Genomic DNA, 23,392 nt, shown 5'->3' on the forward strand with positions numbered 1-23,392 from the left:
TCGTCTCTCCTCACAGCCATCAGCTTCCTGATAGAAACAGGGACGTTGCTTCACTTCCCGGACACGAGCCACGGATTGAGAAACCTGTACTTCCTGCATCCCGTCTGGCTGGCAGAGTGTTTGGAGAGGATCGTCAACATTAAAAGCTCAAAGTCGGTGGCTAAGAACGGAGTCATCAGAGCTGAGGACCTCAGGATGTTGCTAGTGGGGACGGGGTTCACGGAACAAACCGAAGAGCAGTATTTCCAATTTCTGGCAAAGTTTGAAATTGCCCTTCCAGTTGCCAATAACAGGTTAGCAGAAGTGTTGTTAAGTGTCCTCCCAAATAAGCTATGAGTGTATTTCTTTATTTATTTATTTGCAGCATTTGTATCCCACATTTTCCCACACGCTAGCAGGCCCAATGTGGCTTACAATAACCGTATTGGTGAACGCCAAGTACGGTAGGGGTTAAACAAATACAATTAAAAATAGGGTCTGGTAAGGTAGGGGTAAGTGGGTAGAATAAGTGACCAAGAAAGAAGAAATAAAATTGTCCTTTGAATCATTGTAGAGTTGAGACTTTTAAGTAGAATCAGCAGAACAAATAGGTCTTTAAAGATCGCCTGAATTCTTGATGCTCATGTATCGTTCTCACTCTCTTTGGTAACGCATTCCACATCTGCGTACCCAAGTATGAGAAATTAGACGCGTAGGTGGTTTTATATTTAAGACCAATGGAACTAGGATAGTGAAGGTTCCTATAAAGTACGAGATGAACTGATTCTATTCCTGGCCGGAAGATCAATTAGATCAATCATATAACCTGGGGCATCACCGTAGATTATCTTGTAGACCAGAGTATAAAGTTTGAAGGTAATGCGGTCCATGATAGGGAGCCAGTGTAGTTTCAGTCGAAGAGGTGTAGCGCTCTCTTTCCTGGCGTATATCACTGGGAGAGGGCACTGTGATACAGGGCTATGGGGCCCTTTTACTAAGCTGTGTAGGCGCCTACGCACACCAAAGGCGTGCCAAATTGGAGTTTACCGCGTGGCCCTGGCAGTAATTTCAATTTTGGCGCACATTTCTAATTCAGGGGCCCTTTTACTAAGCCGCGTAAGTGCCCACACGCACCCAACAGGGGTCAATTCTGAGTTACCGCATGGCCCATCTGGGTGGTAATCGGCATTTGAACATGCGTTGGCCATTACTGCCCGGTTAACGTGTCAGACCTTGCCACTAAGTCAACGGCTGGCGGTAAGGTCTCGGACCCAAAATGGACGCGGGCCAATTTTCATTTGGCCTGCACGTCCATTTTCGGCCAAGAAAAAGCGTTTTTGTTTTTTTTTTACAGGTGTGCTGAAAAATGATTCTGCCCGTGGCCAAAACCCGCGCCTACGCTACCGCAGGCCATTTTTCAGTGCACCTTAGTAAAAGGATCCCTCTGTGTCTCTTGGGATTGATTCTCTGGAAAAGCTTATTGTGGATTCTTGGTGTAGTACAACACAGAAAGCAGCGGGGTGGGGTGGTGGTAATGAGTAACCTGGCCTAAGAGAGTTATTCAGATCACTTCAGGAAATAGTTACCCAAAGTGGAGGAGTGGCCTAGTGGTTAGGGTGGTGGACTTTTGGTCCTGGGGAACTGAGGAACTGAGTTTGATTCCCACTTCAGGCACAGGCAGCTCCTTGTGACTCTGGGCAAGTTACTTAACCCTCCATTGCCCCATGTAAGCCGCATTGAGCCTGCCATGAGTGGGAAAGCGCGGGGTACAAATGTAACAAAAATAAAATAGATACTATTTGACAAAGTGCCGCAGCGTTTGACAAAGTGCCGCACGAAAGACTCCTGAAGAAATTGCAGAGTCATGGAATCGGAGGTAGGGTATTATTATGGATTAAGAACTGGTTGAAAGATAGGAAGCAGAGAGTAGGATTGCGTGGCCAGTATTCTCAGTGGAGGAGGGTAGTTAGTGGGGTCCCGCAGGGGTCTGTGCTGGGTCCGTTGCTTTTTAATGTATTTATAAATGACCTAGAGATGGGAATAACTAGTGAGGTAATTAAATTCGCCGATGACACAAAATTATTCAGGGTCGTCAAGTCGCAGGAGGAATGTGAACGATTACAGGAGGACCTTGCGAGACTGGGAGATTGGGCGTGCAAGTGGCAGATGAAGTTCAATGTTGACAAGTGCAAAGTGATGCATGTGGGTAAGAGGAACCCGAATTATAGCTACGTCTTGCAAGGTTCCGCGTTAGGAGTTACGGTGTCGTCGTCGATGATACGCTGAAACCTTCTGCTCAGTGTGCTGCTGCGGCTAGGAAAGCGAATAGAATGTTGGGTGTTATTAGGAAGGGTATGGAGTCCAGGTGTGCGGATGTTATAATGCCGTTGTATCGCTCCATGGTGCGACCGCACCTGGAATATTGTGTTCAGTACTGGTCTCCGTATCTCAAAAAAGATATAGTAGAATTGGAAAAGGTACAGCGAAGGGCGACGAAAATGATAGTGGGGATGGGACGACTTTCCTATGAAGAGAGGCTGAGAAGGCTAGGGCTTTTTAGCTTGGAGAAGAGACGGCTGAGGGGAGATATGATAGAAGTGTATAAAATAATGAGTGGAATGGATCGGGTGGATGTGAAGCGACTGTTCACGCTATCCAAAAATACTAGGACTAGAGGGCATGAGTTGAAGCTACAGTGTGGTAAATTTAAAACGAATCGGAGAAAATTTTCTTCACCCAACGTGTAATTAGACTCTGGAATTCGTTGCCGGAGAACGTGGTACGGGCGGTTAGCTTGACGGAGTTTAAAAAGGGGTTAGATAGATTCCTAAAGGACAAGTCCATAGACCGCTATTAAATGGACTTGGAAAAATTCCGCATTTTTAGGTATAACTTGTCTGGAATGTTTTTACGTTTGGGGAGCGTGCCAGGTGCCCTTGACCTGGATTGGCCACTGTCGGTGACAGGATGCTGGGCTAGATGGACCTTTGGTCTTTCCCAGTATGGCACTACTTATGTACTTATGTACTTATTGGAGATTCTACATGGAATGTTGCTACTATTGGAGATTCTACATGGAATGTTGCTATTCCACTAGCAACATTCCATGTAGAAGGCTGCCCAGGCTTCTGTTTCTGTGAGTCTGATGTCCTGCATGTACGTGCAGGACGTCAGACTCACAGAAGCAGAAGCCTGCGCGGCCACATCGGTGATCTGCAAAGGCTGACTTCTACATGGAATGTTGCTAGTGGAATAGGAGTGGCCTAGTGGTTAGGGTGGTGGACTTTGGTCCTGGGGAACTGAGGAACTGAGTTTGATTCCCACTTCAGGCACAGGCAGCTCCTTGTGACTCTGGGCAAGTCACTTAACCCTCCATTGCCCCCTGTAAGCCGCATTGAGCCTGCCATGAGTGGGAAAGCGCGAGGTACAAATGGAACAAAAATAAAATAGATACTATTGGAGATTCTACATGGAATGTTGCTACTATTGGAGATTCTACACGGAATGTTGCTATTCCACTAGCAACATTCCATGTAGAAGGCTGCGCAGGCTTCTGTTTCTGTGAGTCTGACGTCCTGCACGTATGTGCAGGACGTCAGATTCACAGAAGCAGAAGCCTGCGCGGCCACATTGGTGATCTGCAAGGGCCGACTTCTACATGGAATGTTGCTAGTGGAATAGCAACATTCCATGTAGAATCTCAAATAGTAGCAACAGTGGAGGAGTGGCCTAGTGGTTAGGGTGGTGGACTTTGGTCCTGAGGAACTGAGTTCGATTCCCACTTCAGGCACAGGCAGCTCCTTGTGACTCTGGGCAAGTCACTTAACCCTCCATTGCCCCATGTAAGCCACATTGAGCCTGCCATGAGTGGGAAAGCGCAGGGTACAAATGGAACAAAAAAAAAAAGCACTAGTAAATATCACATTTTAAATATGTTTTATTATTATTAATAAAATAATAACAATGAAAAAGCGCTTCCTGCTCGGTTAGCTACTCTCACCCTTCGTTTCTAAGTAAACTGGAGAAAGGCATTGCAGTGCTTATCAGAAACTTCCTCCACCCCACCCCACCTTACGTCTCACATTGATCCCTTTAAAGCATGAACACAGCACGGATAACTGAAGACAACAAAAGAAAGGGGTTAAAAGGCATATGTATTTTTATTCCAAAAAGAGTGAAAATATTTTTTAAAAACATGAGACCTAGGACCAAAGCACCAGGAGGAAAGAGTCAAACAATAAAGCTTAATAGTTTGAGCGCTGTAGTCAGTTCTGTTTTATGCTTTTCCCATGTCTGTGCACAGAGTAGCAACCTCCTCGGTGCTTTTCTGAATTTGAAATCATTCAAGTGTATCACTGAGTTAACAAAGTTCTAATTCGTTTGGCCTCAAACTTAAACAGTTTCAGCTGATCTAAACTTTTCTTTTTTTTTTTTCTTTTTTAAACAGTTACCTTCTTCCTCATCTTCTCCCAGCCAAGCCTGGGTTAGATATTCATAGCTTCTGGCATCACTCCAGGAACACTGTACAGAGGCTGTTCAAGATGAGCTTTGTCCCGGTGGGTTTCTGGCAAAGGTTTATAGCTCGAATGTTAATAAGTCTGGCAGAGATGGACCTGCAGGTGAGTGAAGAGGTACCGTTAGCAAAATGCATCTGTGAACCCGAGGTTCCTATCCTTCCAGAGGACAGAATTGCTTTGAACTTTTAACAGCAGGCCATTGCAGCTCGCATAGAATTCTCAGTAGTTTTTTTCATCCTTACATATCTTACCCGGGACGCAAAGCGGTGTCTGAGGCAAAGCTTCACCCCCTCCTCCTATAACACGAGTGCCTAAATGTACACACCCTCACATAGTAGATGGGGGCAGAAAAAGACCTGCACGGTCCATCCAATCTGCCCAACAAGATAAACTCATATGTGCTACTTTTTGTGTATACCTTACCTTGATTTGTATCTGTCATTTTCAGGGCACAGACCGTAGAAGTCTGCCCAGCACTAGTCCCACCTCCCAACCACCAGCCCCGTCTCCTACCACCGGCTCTGCCACCCAATCTCGGCTACGCTTCTGAGGATCCATTCCTTCTGAACAGGATTCCTTTATGTTTATCCCACGCATGTTTGAATTCCGTTACTGTATTCGTCTCCACCACCTCCCGCGGGAGGGCATTCCAAGCATCCACCACTCTCTCCGTGAAAAAATACTTCCTGACATTTTTCTTGAGTCTGCCCCCCTTCAATCTCATTTCATGTCCTCTTGTTCTACCTCCTTCCCATCTCCGGAAAAGGTTCCTTTTCGGATTAATACCTTTCAGATATTTGAACATCTGTATCATATCTCCCGTTTCTCCTTTCCTCCAGGGTATACATGTTCAGGTCAGCAAGTCTCTCCTCATATGTCTTGTTATGCAAATCCCATACCATTTTCGTAGCTTTTCTTTGCGCCGCTTCAATTCTTTTTACATCCTTAGCAAGATACGGCCTCCAAAACTGAACACAATACTACTTGCAGTGTTCAGGGCTGCTAAAAGACAGAGCTGGGCTTGGGGCAGGGCCCCTGCCGCCCCCTTACCTTCCTGCATCTGTGCCACTCTCGGTCTGTCGCTCTCCTGCTTCTGTGTGCCGGGACCCAGGTTATCACGTTAACTGTACACCACCTTGTGTAAATAAATCCTAATAAATAAATTAAACCCAATTACCCGGGTCCCGACACCCAGGAGCAGGAGAAGAGACAGAACCTTCTGCCTGCCTCTGGAAGCCTTGCCAGCGCCAGTCCCGGGGAATCTTGCCCCCTCCCTGCGGCCCTGGCAGTGTTCTATAATCTTACTGCACAAAGGACTGTTCAGAGGGGTGTGAGGCATGAACGTCTCCCTCAATTACACACATTTTATAAGATACTGTGCAGCATTTGGATGCAGATTCACGCCTGCCGCGGAGTAAGTGGGCACAGCTAAGTGTTGGCCTACAAATGCCCACTTATGCTAGTATTCCAGTCCAGAATCTGGGTGCCCAGATCCCATTATAGGATTCACACTTGGCACCCAGCCTGCAGGCCTGTGCAATTATGGTAGGTGATGCAGTGGTTTTCGTTTGCATATGTACAATTACGTTTTACTGTGAACCGTCTTGGTTAAGGCAGAATATAAATAAATAAACCATAATTGTGCATAAACAAACTAAAACCGCTCATCACTAAAAAGGAAAGAAAACAAAAAATAAACAAACAATTGCACACTGTTCCCATCTACCCACTGTAATCGTACAGGCCTGCAACCTGGGTCTCATCTCATGTAATATAACCAAAAATCTATTCTGAGAGGCTGAGTAGTGTGTGTAATCTGTTCCCCAGAAAGAGAACAATACCAGGCATCCAGTACATCCTGGTGTGTGAATTACTTCCACATTACTCACACACTCACCCTGTCAAACTGTCCTGCTCCAGACCTATCAGGCGACAAAGCAGTGTGACAAGGCGGTGGCCGTAGCTAGAAGATTGCTAGGCTGTATAGAGAGAGGTGTGACCAGCAGAAGAAAGGAGGTGTTGATGCCCCTGTATAAGTCGTTGGTGAGGCCCCACCTAGAGTATTGTGTTCAGTACCTTGCGAAGGATGTAAAAAGAATTGAAGCGGTGCAAAGAAAAGCTACGAGAATGGTAAGGGATTTGCGTTACAAGACGTACGAGGAGAGACTTGATGACCTGAACATGTATACCCTGGAGGAAAGGAGGAACAGGGGTGATATGATACAGACGTTCAAATATTTGAAAAGTATTAATCCGCAAACGAACCTTTTCCGGAGATTCGAAGGAGGTAGAACGAGAGGACATGAAATGAGATTGAAGGGGGGCAGACTCAGGAAAGATGTCAGGAAGTATTTTTTCACAGAGAGGGTGGTGGATGCTTGGAATGCCCTCCCGCGGGGAGGTGGTGGAGAAGAAAACGGTAACGGAGTTCAAACATGCGTGGGATAAACATAAATGAATCCTGCTCAGAAGGAAGGGATCCCCAGAAGCTTAGCCGAGATTGGGAGGCAGAGCCGGTGGTGGGAGGCAGGGCTGGTGGTTGGGAGGCGGGGCTAGTTACATAGTAGATGACGGCAGAAAAAGACCTGCATGGTCCATCCAGTCTGTCTAACAAGATAACTCATATGTGCCACTTTTTCTGTATACCTTACCTTGAATTGTACCTGTCTTTTTCAGGGTACAGACCGTATAAGTCTGCCCAGCACTATCCCCGTCCCCCAGCCACCAGCTCCGCCTCCGTATAAGTCTGGCACAGACCGTATAAGTCTGCCCAGCACTATCCCAGCCTCCCACTACCGGTTAGTGCTGGGCAGACTTATACGGTCTGTGCCCTGACAATGGCAGATACAAATCAAGGTAAGGTATACACAAAAAGTAGCACATATGAGTTTATCTTGTTGGGCAGACTGGATGGACCGTGCAGGTCTTTTTCTGCCGTCATCTACTATGTTACTATTTATTTATTTATAGCATTTATACCCCACTCTTTCCCGCTCGATAGCAGGTTCAGTGCAGCTTACAAGGTATGGTACAAAGTATCACAGAGATAACCCAGTTATATAGAGTAGGACAACAGGAAGAGACGTAGGTGAGAGGATTGGAGTATGGTTAGTGTTAGTGGTGTGGATTAGGTTTGAGAATTAAGTTGGGTTGTTTGGGTAGGCTTGTTTGAAGAGGTAAGTTTTCAGCAGCTTTCGGAAGGGTAGGTGTTCCTTGATTATAGGAACTGTGCCAAGTAAACTGGCCTCTCAGTGTTACAGTTCAAAATATCTAAAAAGGTTTGGAAGAACGACTGGACATCTAAAATTGGGTGCATGAACATTAACTAGGGTCACTACACCCCTCCAACAGTTTACGAGAAGCAGTGAAAACCTGTCCTATCCGCTTGATTTTCCATTTCTCAATTTTTCTTAGAGATAAACGAGTCGCCTGAAGGAATGCCATTTTATTTCAATATGTAAACCACTTAGATTTTTGCTATATTTATGGGGAGATATGATTGAGGTCTACAAAATCCTAAGTTGTGTAGAACGAGTAGAAGTAAATTGATTTTTCACTCGTTCCAAAAGTACAAAGGCTAGGGGACACTCTTTTAAATCAAATCGGAGGAAATGTTTTTTCACTCAACGAATAGTTAAGCTCTGGAACTCTTTGCCAGAGGATATGGTAACAGCGGTTAGTGTATCTGGGTTTAAAAAAGGTTTGGACAAATTCCTGTAGTAAAGTCCATAGTCTGCTACTGAGGCAGACATGGGAAGCAACTGCTTGCCCTGGGACTTGTAGTATGGAGTGTTGCCATGATTTGGGTTTCTGCCACGTACTTGTGACCTGGCTTGGCCGCCGTTTGGAAAACGGAATACTGGACTAGATGGATCATTGGTCTGACCCAGTATGGCTTCTCTTATGTTCTTATATCAAATCATGTCAGTCTTAAGGTTGTAACTCTTTTTCTCTTAAGTGGAGAATTTATCCCATGAGAGGACATGAAATGAGATTGAAGGGGGGCAGACTCAAGAAAAATGTCAGGAAGTATTTTTTCACGGAGAGAGTAGTGGATGCTTGGAATGCCCTCCCGCGGGAGGTGGTGGAAATGAAAACAGTAACAGAATTCAAACACGCGTGGGATAAACATAAAGGAATCCTGTTCAGAAGGAATGGATCCTAAGGAGCTTAGCCGAGATTGGGTGGCAGAGCCGGTGGCGGGAGGCGGGGATGGTGCTGGGCAGACTTATAAGGTCTGTGCCCTGAAAAGGACAGGTACAAATCAAGGTAAGGTATACACAAAAAGTAGCACATATGACTTTATCTTGTTGGGCAGACTGGATGGACCGTGCAGGTCTTTTTCTGCCGTCATCTACTATGTTACTATGTATGTTACATTCCATGAAATTAAATAAACCATTCTGACATAAGTCTAACAAAAATATATGTGCTCTACAAGAAAGGAGGGGCAGGGGCGATATGGTACAGATATTTAAATATGTGACATGTATTAGTATACAAATAAATCTTTTTCAGAGACAGGAATGTGCTAAAACTAGAGGAGGTGAATTGAGGTTGCAGAGAGAGAGAGAGAGAGAGAGAGAGAGAAACTTAGGGGTAACATCAGGAAATACTTTTTTTTTTTCACAGAGAGGGTGGTGAATGCCTGGAATACCTCCCGATGGAAGTGGTAGGGCCAAAAATAGTGATGAAATTCAAAAACACCTGGGATAAATACAAAGGATAATACTTGAAAAAATAGCAGACACAAATTGGTGTTGAACTTCTGTAAAACTATACTTAAATCAACATCAAATACCCATTACTTTCTTTCTGTTTCTTTTATTTTTATAACTAGCCGTTGAGCCCGTAAAAACGGGCTGGTATTGGGGTTTTCCTTCCCCCTCCCTCCCCTCTCCCCGCGAGGTTGCCGCCATCCCTCCACCTGGCCTGGGCCTTCTCTCCGCTACTAAACTTACACGTTCATTCGCCAGAACGCCCTCCTGTGACGTAACGTCAGTGAGGGCGGGACACAGGCAGGGAAGGAAGGCCGACGGCAGCTCAGCTGATGTGCATGCTGCGTTCCGGCGAATGGATGTGTTAGTAGCGGAGAGAGGGCCCGGGCCGGGTGGGGGGGAGGAACGGTAGCGGCGATCTCAGGCGGGCGGGCGGAGCGGTATCAACCTCAGCAGCGCAGTAGAGACTTCCCTCTCTGTCCCGCCCTCGTCATCACGTATTGACGCGGGGGCGGGACAGAGAGGGAAGTCTCTACTGCGCATTTGCGAGTGAGTCGGTCACTCGCCGTTTATATGTTTGATAGATAAGCACTGCCACGCTGGGAAAAGACCGAAGGTCCATCAAGCCCAGCTCTCTGTTTCCGACAGCGGCCAATCCAGGCCCCAAGAACCTGGCAAAAACCCCAAATTTAATAATGATCAATGGACTTTTCCTTCAGGAATCTGTCCAGACCCCCTTTAAACTCAGCAAGTTCAGTTGCCGTCACTACCTTCTCCGGCAATGAGTTCCAGAGTCTAAACTACGCGCTGAGTAAAGAAAAACTTTCTAATTTCATCTTGTGTCCCCTGGTTTTATTATTGTTAGAAAGTGTAAACAAACGCTTCACATCAGTCCGCTGTACCCCACTCATTATTTTGTACACCTCTATCATATGACCCCTCAGCCGCCTTTTGTCCAGGCTCAATGAAATTTTGTTCTGATATATATTTTCTTTCATTAGCCTCCAAAAAACTCCCTTTTTTAAAAATGTTTATATATGTCACTTTATCTATACATTCATTTAAAGTCTTATGTCACAGAATATTGGAGAAGACGCCTAAAAAATCACTCAATCACTTAGTTCAAGGGGGCCTCCATTTCACCCCTCGAGGCTTCGTCAGGAATTCAAAAATGCTTAGTTAAAAATTGGAAAGAGCTCAAGTACTCAAGGGATCCCACATGCTTGTCCCATGCTTTCTTAAACTCTGACACAGTCCTCCTCATATCCACAACCTCCACTGGGAGGCCATTCCACGCTTCCACTACCCTTTCTGTAAATGAATAGATTCCTCCTAAGCCCATTTCCTTTTAACTTCATTGTATGCCCCCTGATTCCAGAATTTTCCTTCATATGAAAAAGTTTTGTACTAGGCTGCACATTTGTTTGCTATTCTCTAAACATCTTACACACAGGAATTAGAGAGAAAAGTCTTTTATTCTTACTCGCCAGCACAGCATCAGATATCAGTTGTAACAAACTTACAAAATCTAACATCAGTACCTCTGGTAATTATAAGTAATCAGACTAATTATATAAAGAAGAGAAAAAGGAGGAAGAAAAGTTTATTCCTCATACAAAGGTCACAGAAAAGAAAGGAAGAAAGATTCTTAGATATAGAGAATTAGTTTCTACGAAGTGGGGAGAGCACCCCCTTCGGAAAAAAATAGGCCATTGGATGGATCTGAAACTCTATTTCCAAGCATGGCTAGTTTTTTCAGAGTTTCTTTGTCTGCAGGCAGGGTTGCCAGGTGGAAAAATTTTTTCCAGCCCGATGGAGCCCAAAAAACAGCCCAAAACCCGCCCAAACACAAACCCCGCCCCTGACACCCCCACCCCCGCGTCATCACCCCCGCCCCCGCCGTCATCAACCCCGCCCCCGCCGTCACCGGCCCCGCCTCCCACGTCACCGGCCCCGCCTCCCCGTCATCGGCCCCGCCTCCCACGTAATCGGCCCCGCCTCCATGTCATCGGCCCCGCCTCCCACATCATCGGCCCCGCCTCCCACGTCATCGGCCCCGCCTCCGACGTCACTAACCCCGCCCAAAACGTCATTAACCCCCACCCAAAAACGTCACTAACCCCGCCCCCCCCGCGGCCGAAAAAACCGCCCTGAAGGCCAAAAACAGCCCAAAAAACCGCAACCCGCCGCGGGCAAAAATTTCCCGCGGCGGGTCGCGGAAAACCGCCCAATTGGGCGGTAAAACCGCCCACCTGGCAACACTGTCTGCAGGGTGGTTTTATAGGCTGTGGTGAGCATCCACCTCTCCTCTACCCTGGACCAATCATAGGTGCTGCATATGTGCTGGAGACTTGTAATTGGGTCTTTCATATGTGCTGGAGGCTTGCAATTGGTGTCCTTGCCACACCTCTTCTCAGTAAATTACATTTGTAACAAGTTATACCAGGTAGCTGAGTTGCCGTAGCAACGGGAGGCACCATCAGAGTTTGTGACCAGCCAGAAATTCCTTCATGTGGCTGATAGGAAAAGAGAGATGGGGGATGGGAAATAGTGCAGCATACCTGAAGTAGAACTGGTGCTTCATAGATCAGAGATAATTTCGATTCAACTATATAGGCAGCCAGTGTAGTAGAATATAATTCCAAGCTTTTGCATTGGATAGAAGTCTGACCTCTATATTTTGAATTAATTGCCAAATTTTAATACTATTCATTGGTAAGCCAGCCTAGAAAGAATTACATAATCTAATTTGGACCCTCAATATCAGGACTGTTCCATTGCAGCTGCCAAAGGGGGAGGATATTTTATTTCGCTGTATAGTGGTAATAATCAGTCTTTAGTGAGTTCTGTAATGTTTTGAGGCTGCCTTGATTTTGTCTTTGAGATACTTTTCTGGTTTTTGAAACAGCGTATTTGTTTACATATTTTTATGAAGAAATTTATCGATTACAAAGAAAGGAGACCAAAACGTAAAATACAACAAAATGAAGGAGGAGTGGCCTAGTGGTTAGGGTGGTGGACTTTGGTCCTGGGGAACTGAGGAACTGAGTTTGATTCCCACTTCAGGCACAGGCAGCTCCTTGTGACTCTGGGCAAGTCACTTAACCCTCCATTGCCCCATGTAAGCCGCGTTGAGCCTGCCATGAGTGGGAAAGCGCGGGGTACAAATGTAACAAAAATAAAATTAACAATGGCTTCAATAATAATCAACAAGTACATGTGCATCACCATGTATAACATCTAAGAAAAGAAATGTGTATGTAAGAAACTCAAATTCAACCTTGATACTCAACTTGAGTTTGAAGACAAAAAGAATCCCAAGGAGCCCAGATCTTAGAGGCCATTTTGACCCTATAAAATTTATAGGCTAGTACATAAGTATTGCCATACTGGGAAAGGCCAAAGGTCCATCGAGCCCAGCATCCTGTTTCCAACAGTGGCCAATCCAGGTCACAAATACCCGGCAAGATCCCAAAAATGTACAAAACATTTTATACTGCTTATCCCAGACATAGTGGATTTTCCCCAAGTCCGTTTAATAACGGTCTAGGGACTTTTCCTTTAGGAAGCCGCCCAAACCTTTTTTAAACTCCGCTAAGCTAACCGCCTTTACCACATTCTCTGGCAACGAATTCCAGAGTTTAGTTACACGTTGAGTGAAGAAACATTTTCTCAGATTCATTTTAAATTTACTGCATTGTAGCTTCATCGCATGCCCCCTAGTCCTAGTATTTTTGGAATGATTTTACATATATAGCTCCACCATGAGAATTCTTGTTTTCAAGGAAAGCCATCAAAAGCCTACAGAAGCTGCAGTGACTTGATGTATTTCTTTCCCGTCAGTGTTAACGTGCGTCATCTGTTTGCCATTCTGGATCCAGTTGTTAACTTCTTGAAATGCACTCTCCTGCCCCTGTTTCTAGATGCTAAACTCTGTCGAACATGGCGTTTGCCAATTTTGATTTTCAGCTCTTTGAAAACAAGAAGAATATGAAGAGCCGAAACAGGAAGGTCACCATTTACAGCTTTACTGGCAATCAAAGAAACCGGTGCAGCACATTTAGAGTGAAAAGAAACCAGACCATCTACTGGCAAGAAGGTCTCTTAGTTACCTTTGATGGAGGCTTCCTCAGGTAATCGGTTTCTAGTGTCTTGGGAAAGGCAGTTTAAAAAGCCGTTTGTGCATGGAAATAGTGCTTATACTAATGATATATACTTAATTTTACCAAGACTGAGCAAAGGTGTTCCTGCAGGGGATAGACTTAGGGAGAGCTTTGTTTTTATGGGAGTATATAAGAAGATCAGGTATAAATATCAACATTTATATTTCCTGGAGAATTTTTTTAACTAGAAATACACAAATACTTTGGATTTCAAAATTCACTGGTACACATACAGGGAAAAATGTGTGTGTAGTATTAACACGTGTTCACTTATAAAATTACCCTTTGAATCAGTGTGTCATGCAGCAGTAGTGCTCAGTCAGCTTTTCAGGGTATTCCTAATGAATATGCATAAGATATTTGCATACATTAGAGGCCATGCTTGCAAATACGTTTTTTTTTCTTTTTTTTTGGGGGGGGGGGGCAATTCTAATGCTGTTTATTTGAAACTAGCCGTTGAGCCCGTGTAAACGGGCTAGTTTTGGAATGGGGGGGTTCCGAGCCCCCCCCCCCCCGAGGTCGCTGCTGCTCGCCCCCCCCCCCCGGCCCGAACACTGTCTGTTATTGAACTTACATCACACCACGCAGACGCAGCAAGCACATCAGCAAAGCTGCCATCGGGACGGGCTTCCTTCTCTGCCTGTGTTCCGCCCCCGTGTGACGTAACGCGGCGAGGGCGGGACACAGGCAGAGAAGGAAGCCCGTCTCAACGGCAGCTTGGCTGATGTGCCTGCTGCGTCTGCGTGGTGCGATGTAAGTTCAATAAGAAAGACAGTGCTCGGGCCGGGTGGAGGGGCGGCGGTGGTGGCGACTCCGGGTGGGGGGAGCGGTAGCAGTGACCTTGGAGGGGGAGGGGGAGGGCGGAGCGGTTGCGAGTACGTCTGCGGCATGCGCAGTACAGACTTCCCGCGCTGTCCCGCCCCCCTCATCATGTATTGATACAGGGGCGGGGCAGAGAGGGAAGTCTCTACTGCGCATTTGCGAGTGAGTATGACACTCACCTTTTATATGTTTGACTAGTAAAAGAGGCCCGTTTCAGAGCAAATGAAACGGGCGCTAGCAAGGTTTTCGTCGCCAACACCCCCTCCCTCCCTCCCTGGCCAACCCCTTCGTTGTTCTGCCATTGCTCCACCCCAAACATCATGACGCTTGATGCGAGGGCGGGGCCCGGAGCGATTTCCCCCCCCCCCCCCAGCTTCCCTACCTCCCTCCCTGCCAACCCCTTCGTTGTTGTGCCATTGCTCCGCCCTCGAGGGCGGGGCCCGGAGCGATTTTGGTGGCTTCACCACCACGAACCTTCGAACCTTTTTGAAGGAAGTCGGGGCTTAGCTTCACTGACGTCAGTGTCCTCAGAACGTTGAGGGTGAGTTTTATTATAGTAGATCTTTTTATTGGAATATTCAAGTAAAATTATTATTATTAGCATTTGTATAGCGCTACCAGACGCATGCAGCGCTGAACACCTGATACAATGAGACAGTCCCTGCTCAAAAGAGCTTACAATCTAAATAATACAGACAGACAAGACAGTTACGGGTGAGGGAAGTAATGGGTGAGAAGGGAGGAATTAATACAACATTAATACCAAATTCTCACAAATAATGTATAAGAAGAAGTAAAAACCACATAAAATTGTCAACAGAATTTTCCAAAAAAAACCTGTGACTGAAAAACCACTTCCAATTCTACCCCTCCCCTCCCCCTCCCCAAATCCAAGCATTAAAGAGAAATAGACCAACAAACTGCTACTGAGAAAACTAGGTAGTAATAAGCAGTGGCGTAGCTACGGGGGGGGGGGGGGGGGGGTCACGGAGGCCTGGACCCGCCCAAATTAGCTCTGGGGCTCCTGGTTTGGCTGGCGGGGATCCCCAACCCCCGCCAACTAAAGTGTTTGTCCCGCGCTGGTCTCACACTGCCTGTCTTCCAGTCCTGTTTTCAGTCGCTGTGCATGCTCATTTAATAAATTTTTGTAAACTTTGAAGAACAAACAACAACATTAACCTTGTGCCTAAGAAACAAGAAATTCAACAACTAACCCAATAAAACAGAAGGAGAATGAGGGTGGGATCTAGACTAATCCTCATTCTCTATCTTCAACTGCTGGTATAAGGGCACAATCCCACAAGTATGGTCTTTGTACATCTGTAACAGTTTTAACCCAAGCTAAGGGTATTGCAACATGAACATTATAATTATAGCCCACCGGGGAAGATGCAGGAAATAAAAACAACCATAAGTTATCATAGAATGTGGACAGCAATTTAAGATATCTATAACAAAACACATTAGTGCGTGTAGCGGCAGGTACCTCTAGCGTACCAAGGACGGGGTGGAAGGGGCAGTCCACCCCGGGGGAAGGCAGCAAGGGGGTAAGATGAGAAGTTGCGTGGCTGTCGGCTTTGCCCTCTCTGACGCCAACTTCCTGTTGCGGGGCATGGGACCGGCAGATCCAACAGCCATGCAACTGCTCAGCGCACCCCTCCCTTACTCAGAGGAGGGAGGTGCTCCACCCTGGGTGGCAACTACCGTAGGTACAACACTGGCAGGTACAGCTCTGGCCATCTTATTGGGTAGACTAGATGGACCATACTAGTTTTTATCTGCTTTCCTTTATTATGTTACTATCAGTATGGCCCCCATCTGATGTTTTCCCCACATTAAACTTCTTTAGTTGTGAAAGATTATGAAATAAATACTGGAAACAGCAATAAATTGACAAAACACTTGGCTAATTGTTTCCAGTAATCTTGAACTGTTTCGCGTTACTGTTGTTGCATACACAGCCCTAGAGTCTGCACTGCTAAAATGGCTATTCCTTATCAGCCATGCCAGACTAGCCCAGAAAAGTAGGTTCTATCTCCCTGCCAGCAGATGGAGCCAGAGGAAAACATTTCAGAGCTGACCAGCCTTTAGCTCCTCAGTATTTCTGTAGCTCCAGCAGATGATGTAGACATGTGCTGTATCACTTTCTTGTCATTCTGAAAGTGCTGTAGAGTTGCTAGCTGGTCTCAATAGCATGGGTTCATCTGTTCCTGGTTTAGTCCTTTCGGCTCTCTCTGCTTCCATTGTTTGCATGAACTAATAGTTGTGTTTTCCTTCAGAGCCGCACAGGACTGCAAGCTCCCGCATGCAGCAGGAGTAAAACCAATACTGGAGTAACTTGTCATGGAAAACTGGGGCCTTATAGTGCTGTTTACTGTGTTGTTTTTGATATCATTTTTCTCTGTTTTGCAGTGTTGAATCTTCAGATGTTAACTGGAAAAAGAAGAAAAGTGGAGGCATCAAGATTATTTGCCAGTCAGAAGTGAGAGATTTTTCAATCATGGCATTTATTACCGACCATGTGAACAGCCTGATAGACCAGTGGTTTCCAGGTAAGAAGGGATAGATTTTCCACTAATAACCTTCCACAGCCAGGTATGACGGTGTACAGTGCGCACCCAGAAATGGGTCATCTATCCAGCAACTGCACTAGTGGCTGTCTGTGGAATCTTAAGCTCTTTCTTACCTGATAATTTTCTTTCCAGTACACACCAAATTGGAACCACCACCCGGCTACCATGTGCCCCTGGCGGTAGTTCCATTTTGCACGCGCATTCAAGAGAGGCAGTCAGCGGCGTACCAAGGGTGGGGCGGTGGGGGCAGTCCGCCCCGGGTGCACGCCGCTGGAGGGGTGCAGAGAGCAGCCGCATGCCTGTCAGCTCCGCTGGTTCCCTGCTCCCTCTGCCCCATAACAGGTTACTTCCTGTTCCGGGGCAGAGGGAGCCAGCGGAGCCGAGAGCCGCGCGGCTGCTCCCAACAGCCAAGAATGCACCCGGGGGGGGGGGGGGTGCACATCAGCGATCCGCCCCGAGTGGCAGCCAACCTAGGATCATCACTGGATGCAGTACAAGATATTTCTACCGCGTGGCGCTTACCCAGTGATAATCGGCAGTTTACGTGCGCTGGCCGCTTACTGCCTGGTTAGCGCGTAAGGTCTCGGGCCGAAAATGCATGCTCGTTGGTTTTAATTTTGCTACACATCCATTTTTGTCCACTGAAAAAATGACCTGTACACGTACAAAACAAATGCCTACACCAGCGTAAGTCACTTTTCAGCGCGCCTTAGTAAAAGTTCCCCTTAATCCTCCAGTACCCCAGGTAAAAAAAATAAGCACCTGTATATAATATGGAAACCATTTTGATTGTAACCTCAGAAAGGTGGAATGTCAAATCCCATCTGCTTTCCTTACATGGGTCATGGATTTAGTATACTGCTTTTCTGTGGTACAGCCAAGGTGGTTTACATATATATTATAAGCAGGTAATTTTTCTGTCTAAACACATCAGATACCATCTTCTTCCCTGCCCACCAGTCCTTTCAGTTTACAGCTTTAAAAACAAACATTCTTTGTCATCCTAGCTAGACCAGAATGTGTGGGTTTGCCCTTCAGCCAGCAGATGGAGACAGAGACTATGTAGCCAAAGCTTTCTATATCCTGTATTCTTTGTGTCCAGCAGATAGTGATGGACATTCCATGCAGCTGAGGACTTGCCTGGTAAACTAGCTCCTGGACCCAGTTGGACAACTGGTCTCCCAGTTGAGCTAATGCAGACAGAGAATTCAGGACACCAGTCCTCAGGGAATATCTAAACAAGGCCAAGTTCCTTCCCTGCCATTCCAGCTGGAAACTGTCAAGCGTGATTAGTCTCTGTTTTCCCTTCCAAGGAAAAAAGAAGTTTATTTTAATGTCGGTCTGCCTGCTCGGTTTGGATGCTGAAAAAGCTTTTGACCGAGTTCATTGGCCCTTTATGTTTAGGGTGTTGGAGCTAATGGGGTTTGGTTCTGATTTTATAGGTCGGATTCAGGCTCTGTATGCCTTTCCTCGAGCGTGTGTTCGGGTGAGTGGGAGTAACTCCGCTATGTTTTCTCTTACTAGGGGCACTCTCCAGGGATGTCCCCTCTCACCGATGTTATTTGCTTTAGTTATGGAGCCCCTCACAATAGCTATATACAATCTGATCCCCAACATTGCAGGAATTACCATGAGTGGCCGGGAGTACAAGCTAGGACTATTTGCGGACATTGTTCTTCTCTCCCTGACCAAACCTCGGATCTCTTTGCCTAACCTAACGAAGCTCTTGGGAGACTATTCGTTGGTGTCTGGGTTTAAACTCAATATGTCTAAATGTGAAGCCTTGCCTATTGGGATCACCACCCCGATTCTGAGTGCCCATCAGCGATCCTTTTCCTTTAGATGGGTGACTAGTGGAATTAGATATTGTAATAGGACCAAACTACAAAGACACACATAAACTCTTCAACCTCGCGAACAAACTATTAGACACCTCACCAGTTACAACCAACGACAAAGATACACCAAGTGTCGACAACCTAGCGACATACTTCAAGGAGAAAATTATACTACTACGGCACAAGATACCCACCAGCCCTACAGAATACACCACTCTTCTAGACTGCCTAGATCCAGAAGAAGGAATATTCCCAGCAGACAGAACCTGGACCGAATTTGAACAACTGCCAGAAGACCTCATCTCTAAAACTCTTAAAAGATATGCTAAATCCAACTGCAAACTAGACATATGTCCAAACAGCCTCATGAAATCCGCTCCCCAGAAATTCATAATAGACCTAACAAACCACATAAACTACATGCTACAAAATGGACTCTTCCCAAAAGAAAAAGGAAAAATCTTGCTCACCCCTATTCCTAAAGATACAAAGAAAAACACGAGCGAAATAACCAACTACAGGCCAATAGCATCTATACCACTAATAACCAAGTTAACTGAAGGTATGGTAACTAAACAGCTCACAAACTACCTAGATAAACACTCAATACTGCATGACGCCCAATCAGGATTCCGATCGAATCATAGCACAGAAACAGTATTAATCACCCTTATGACCAAATTCAAACAAATCATCGCAACTGGCAACAATATACTCCTCCTACAATTTGACATGTCAAGCGCCTTTGACATGGTAGATCATGGAATCCTGCTACACATACTCGAACATTTTGGCATAGGAGGAAATGTCCTGAACTGGTTCAAGGGGTTCCTAACCCTACGTTCGTATCAAGTCACATCTAATTCAACCACGTCCAAGGCATGGACACCTGTATGTGGAGTCCCACAAGGATCACCTCTTTCACCAACCATTTTCAACCTAATGATGATCCCTTTAGCAAAACTCTTATCAAACCATAAGCTCAACCTGTATATATACGCCGATGATGTAACAATATACATCCCATTCAAACAAGACACCAAAGAAATCTCCAACGAAATCAATCAAAGTCTACACGTCATGAACACATGGGCAGACGCATTCCGCCTGAAATTAAACGCAGAAAAAACCCGATGCCTGATACTCACCTCCCAATACAACACAAATGAATTCAGCGCTATAAACACACCAACCCTAAACCTCCCAGTCTCAGAAACACTAAAAATCCTTGGAGTCACCATCGACCGCCACCTAACACTCGAAACCCACGCAAACAATACAACCAAGAAGATGTTCTACGGCATGTGGAAATTGAAAAGGATAAGACCATTCTTCCCAAGATTCGTCTTCCGCAGCCTAGTGCAATCCCTCGTCCTCAGCCACCTGGATTACTGCAACTCACTATATGCGGGCTGCAAAGAGCAAATAATGAGGAAACTTCAAACAGCCCAGAACACAGCAGCCAGGCTCATCCTCGGAAAACCAAGATACGAAAGGGCGAAACCACTACGAGAGAAATTACATTGGCTTCCACTTAAGGAACGTGTTACTTTCAAAGTTTGCACACTAGTCCATAAGATCATCTACGGCGAAGCCCCAGCGTACATGTCTGATCTAATAGACCTACCACCCAGAAACGCTAAAAGGTCATCCTGAACATACCTCAACCTCCACTTCCCCACTTGCAAGGGCCTGAAATACAAGACGCTACACGCGTCAACCTTTTCCCACATGAGCACGCAGGCCTGGAATACACTACCGCGCAACCTAAGAATGATTAACGAACAAGCTTCCTTCCGAAAACTACTGAAGACGCACCTGTTTGAACAAACTTACGGAAAGAACCAAAACACATAGAGTCCATACTCAATGTTCATCAATGCAACATACATCCACTTCAGATCCCTCATCCTGTAATCAATTGTCCCACTGTCTCCTCCCAATGTTTCTATGTTGATGTCCCATTGTTATATTCCTAATGATAATCGAATGTCTCGCACAACTCTGCACAATGTATTCCATATTCAAGTTGTTACAAATGTATTTCTCCTATTCATATCTTATTGTAAGCCACACTGAGCCCGCAAAGAGGTGGGAAAATGTGGGATACAAATGCAATAAATAAATAAATAAACCTGGTAGCAATCCCTCTGGGGTGGTGGCCAGCTTCCTAACGATTCTCCTGTCTTGGTCTGCGGGTAACCAGGTTTTCGGCAATCCAGCTCCTCCCTCCCGCAGTCCATACACAAAGTCTCTCAAGGTAACACAGCTTTTAGTTCAAGGCTGTTTATTTCTCCCCTCCCCCCCCCCCCCCACTTCACAACTCAGTTCACTTAGGCCATGCCCTATGCAGTTCCAAAAAGAATCATAGCAAAAGAAAACTCCCCATGTAAATTTCAGTTCCCCCAAAGTTCAAACCTCCTGGTTTCCAGTTTTAAAGTCTCTTCTCTTGAGTGGTTGCAGGATGACAGTACACCTCCCTCTACACAGCAACTTGACTCCCGTGACCACCCACTGCCTTCAAACCCCTGCAACCCTCCACCAGAGTACAATCACAGTCTATATCCATCTACTTCTCCAAACCTGGCAATCCTGTGCTCTCTCCTTCTCCTTCCTCCAAACACTCCATTAACGCTGCCTCCTTCCCAGCCTGTCGGTTAGCTTCCCCCTCTGCCTCCCAGGTGGAAGGCATCTTGTATTGATTTTTGACCCACGGAAATTGAGTCTTTCCATTATTGCTCCCCCTCCTGGTCATTGAGCGCCATAGCTGCTGCTCCCTCCAGTCTTTCCCTCCACCTCCCCAATGTGAAGTCCCTGACAGGTTTTTGAATTCACTTTCCTGCTTCCCTTTCCCACTACCTTCTGGGATGTGTAGTTTGGCCCCGCACCTGATCCTGCCTGGCTTGAGTTCTCCCACCTTATCACAATATCTGGGGGTAACGTTGACTCCTTAGCTTTCCGATCTGTTCTCGGCTAATTATCCTCCTCTTGTGCGTGATCTCTACAGGGATTTGGAATCTTCGGGTTCTCACGAGTTGTCTTGGGTTTGGTAGAATTGCCACCTTGAAGATGAACATTCTTCCTCACTTTTTCAAGTCCTCCCTCTCCGTTTAGCGCGGAGTTTTCTTTCTGGTGTACAGGATTGCCTTATTCGCTTTGTATGGGGTAACGAGCGTCCTCGCTTGCCTCGCTCTTTGCTCTACAGAGACCAGAAGAAGGGGGGGCCTAGGGGTTCCTAGTGTTCTTTGGTATTACAAGGCCGCTCAGGCGCGTGCTGCGCTTGAGTGGTTTCAATCTAACCCCCGGAAACTATGGGTGCAGTTGGAGCAATCGTCTGTTGGACCTCGTCCTCTCAGTCATTTAATGTGGCTTCCGCGTAAGTACCGCAACTTGACGGGGGATATTTGTCCTTCAATTTACACCACTTTTTGCTATTGGGAAGGGACGTTTGCCAAGCCTGACCTACTATTGTCTAAACTGTCACCCATTGTGAATAACCCGCTTTTCCCTCCAGGCTTAGGGCCTGGACCTTTTGCTCGCTGGGCTTCTTGTAACATGGGGTCAATTTTTGGATGAAGATGCTCTGATCACATTCTCTGACTTGGCTAAGCAATATCCTGTTTTGCCATCTGAGATTTTTGCATACACCCAGGTGCGCCACTTCCTCTCTGCAAGTGAGATAAGCGCTCGGATTCTGCGGGAGGACTCTTTTCTTGAGGATTTTTGTAAGGACTTCAGAGGGACCAGAGGCCTGATCTCTTGTCTCTATAAATATCTGAGGAGGAGTCTGCGTCCTAATTTGTTGCATCGCCAGCGATGACATCAGGAGCTTGGGGTTACGATTGAGGATGATGATTGGATCCTTCTTGAAAATGCTCTTCTTAGGATCGCGATCTCTGTTCCTTTCAAAGAAAATGCTGGAAAGGTTTTGTATAGATGGTACCTTAGTCCTGCCCGTCTCCACCATAAGCTTCCTACTGTGTCTCCTTTGTGCTGGCGAAGATGTGGGTATTAGGGGTCACATCTGGTGGACCTAAATAAAAGTGCGAGCTTATTGGAGAGCCATTCAGTATAGATTTCAAAGGTGGTTGGGTAAGCCCTTAAAATAGTCTCCTGAGTTTTTCCTATTTTCAATGAAACCGCCGGGCCTCTCAAAATCTCAAGCTTTGTTGGTGAGGCACGCCATGTCGGCAGCTAGGGTGACCTTGGCAGCACATTGGAAGTCCTCTACAATTCCCCCTATTGTTCACTGGTTAAACAAACTTTGGTACATTTGTGAAATGGAACGTCTTTGGGCTAAACATTGTCATACATTGGCCAAGTGGGAAGCTAGATGGACCCCTTTTCTAAACAATTGTTTGTGTTCATAGGTTCATAATTGAGTAAATGTATAGGCAGTGGTGTACCAAGGGGGGGCAGTCCGCCCCGGGTGCACGCCGCGGCGCGCGCCTGTGGGCTCCGACTTCGCTCGTTTGCTGCAGCTCCCTCTGCCCCGGAACAGGAACCTGTTCCAGGGCAGAGGGAGCTGCAGCGAACGAGCGAAGTTCGCGAAGTCGGAGCCCACAGGCGCGCGCCGCGGCACCCCCCCCCCCCCCGTGCACCCGGGGGGGGTGTCATTTCGCCATGGGGGGGCGCTGCACTCAGGGGGGGTGCATAGGTATAGGTCTGGGTTGGGGGAAGGGGCGTGGTTTCATTTTCCCTTTTTCTTACTCCGACTCCACAGCTAGTCTGTTGAAGTTGGGTTGTTAGGTGGGGCGGGGGGGGGGGGGGAGGTTGGGGTAG

At 46.4% G+C, this 23,392-nt stretch overlaps 1 protein-coding gene across 1 annotated transcript in view; it reads left to right on the forward strand.

The window, feature by feature from the left end:
- The window catches only part of LRRK1 (leucine rich repeat kinase 1), a 246,932-nt gene that overhangs the window by 158,117 nt on the left and 65,423 nt on the right, over positions 1-23,392 (forward strand). The window contains exons 20-23 of the mRNA XM_030189745.1: positions 17-293; positions 4,427-4,598; positions 13,184-13,347; positions 16,612-16,751. Of these exons, the coding sequence (XP_030045605.1) occupies positions 17-293; positions 4,427-4,598; positions 13,184-13,347; positions 16,612-16,751 (753 nt within the window). The remainder of the gene's footprint in view (positions 1-16; positions 294-4,426; positions 4,599-13,183; positions 13,348-16,611; positions 16,752-23,392) is intronic.

Source organism: Microcaecilia unicolor, chromosome 1, assembly GCF_901765095.1.
Source record: "Microcaecilia unicolor chromosome 1, aMicUni1.1, whole genome shotgun sequence".
Lineage (NCBI taxonomy): Eukaryota > Metazoa > Chordata > Amphibia > Gymnophiona > Siphonopidae > Microcaecilia > Microcaecilia unicolor.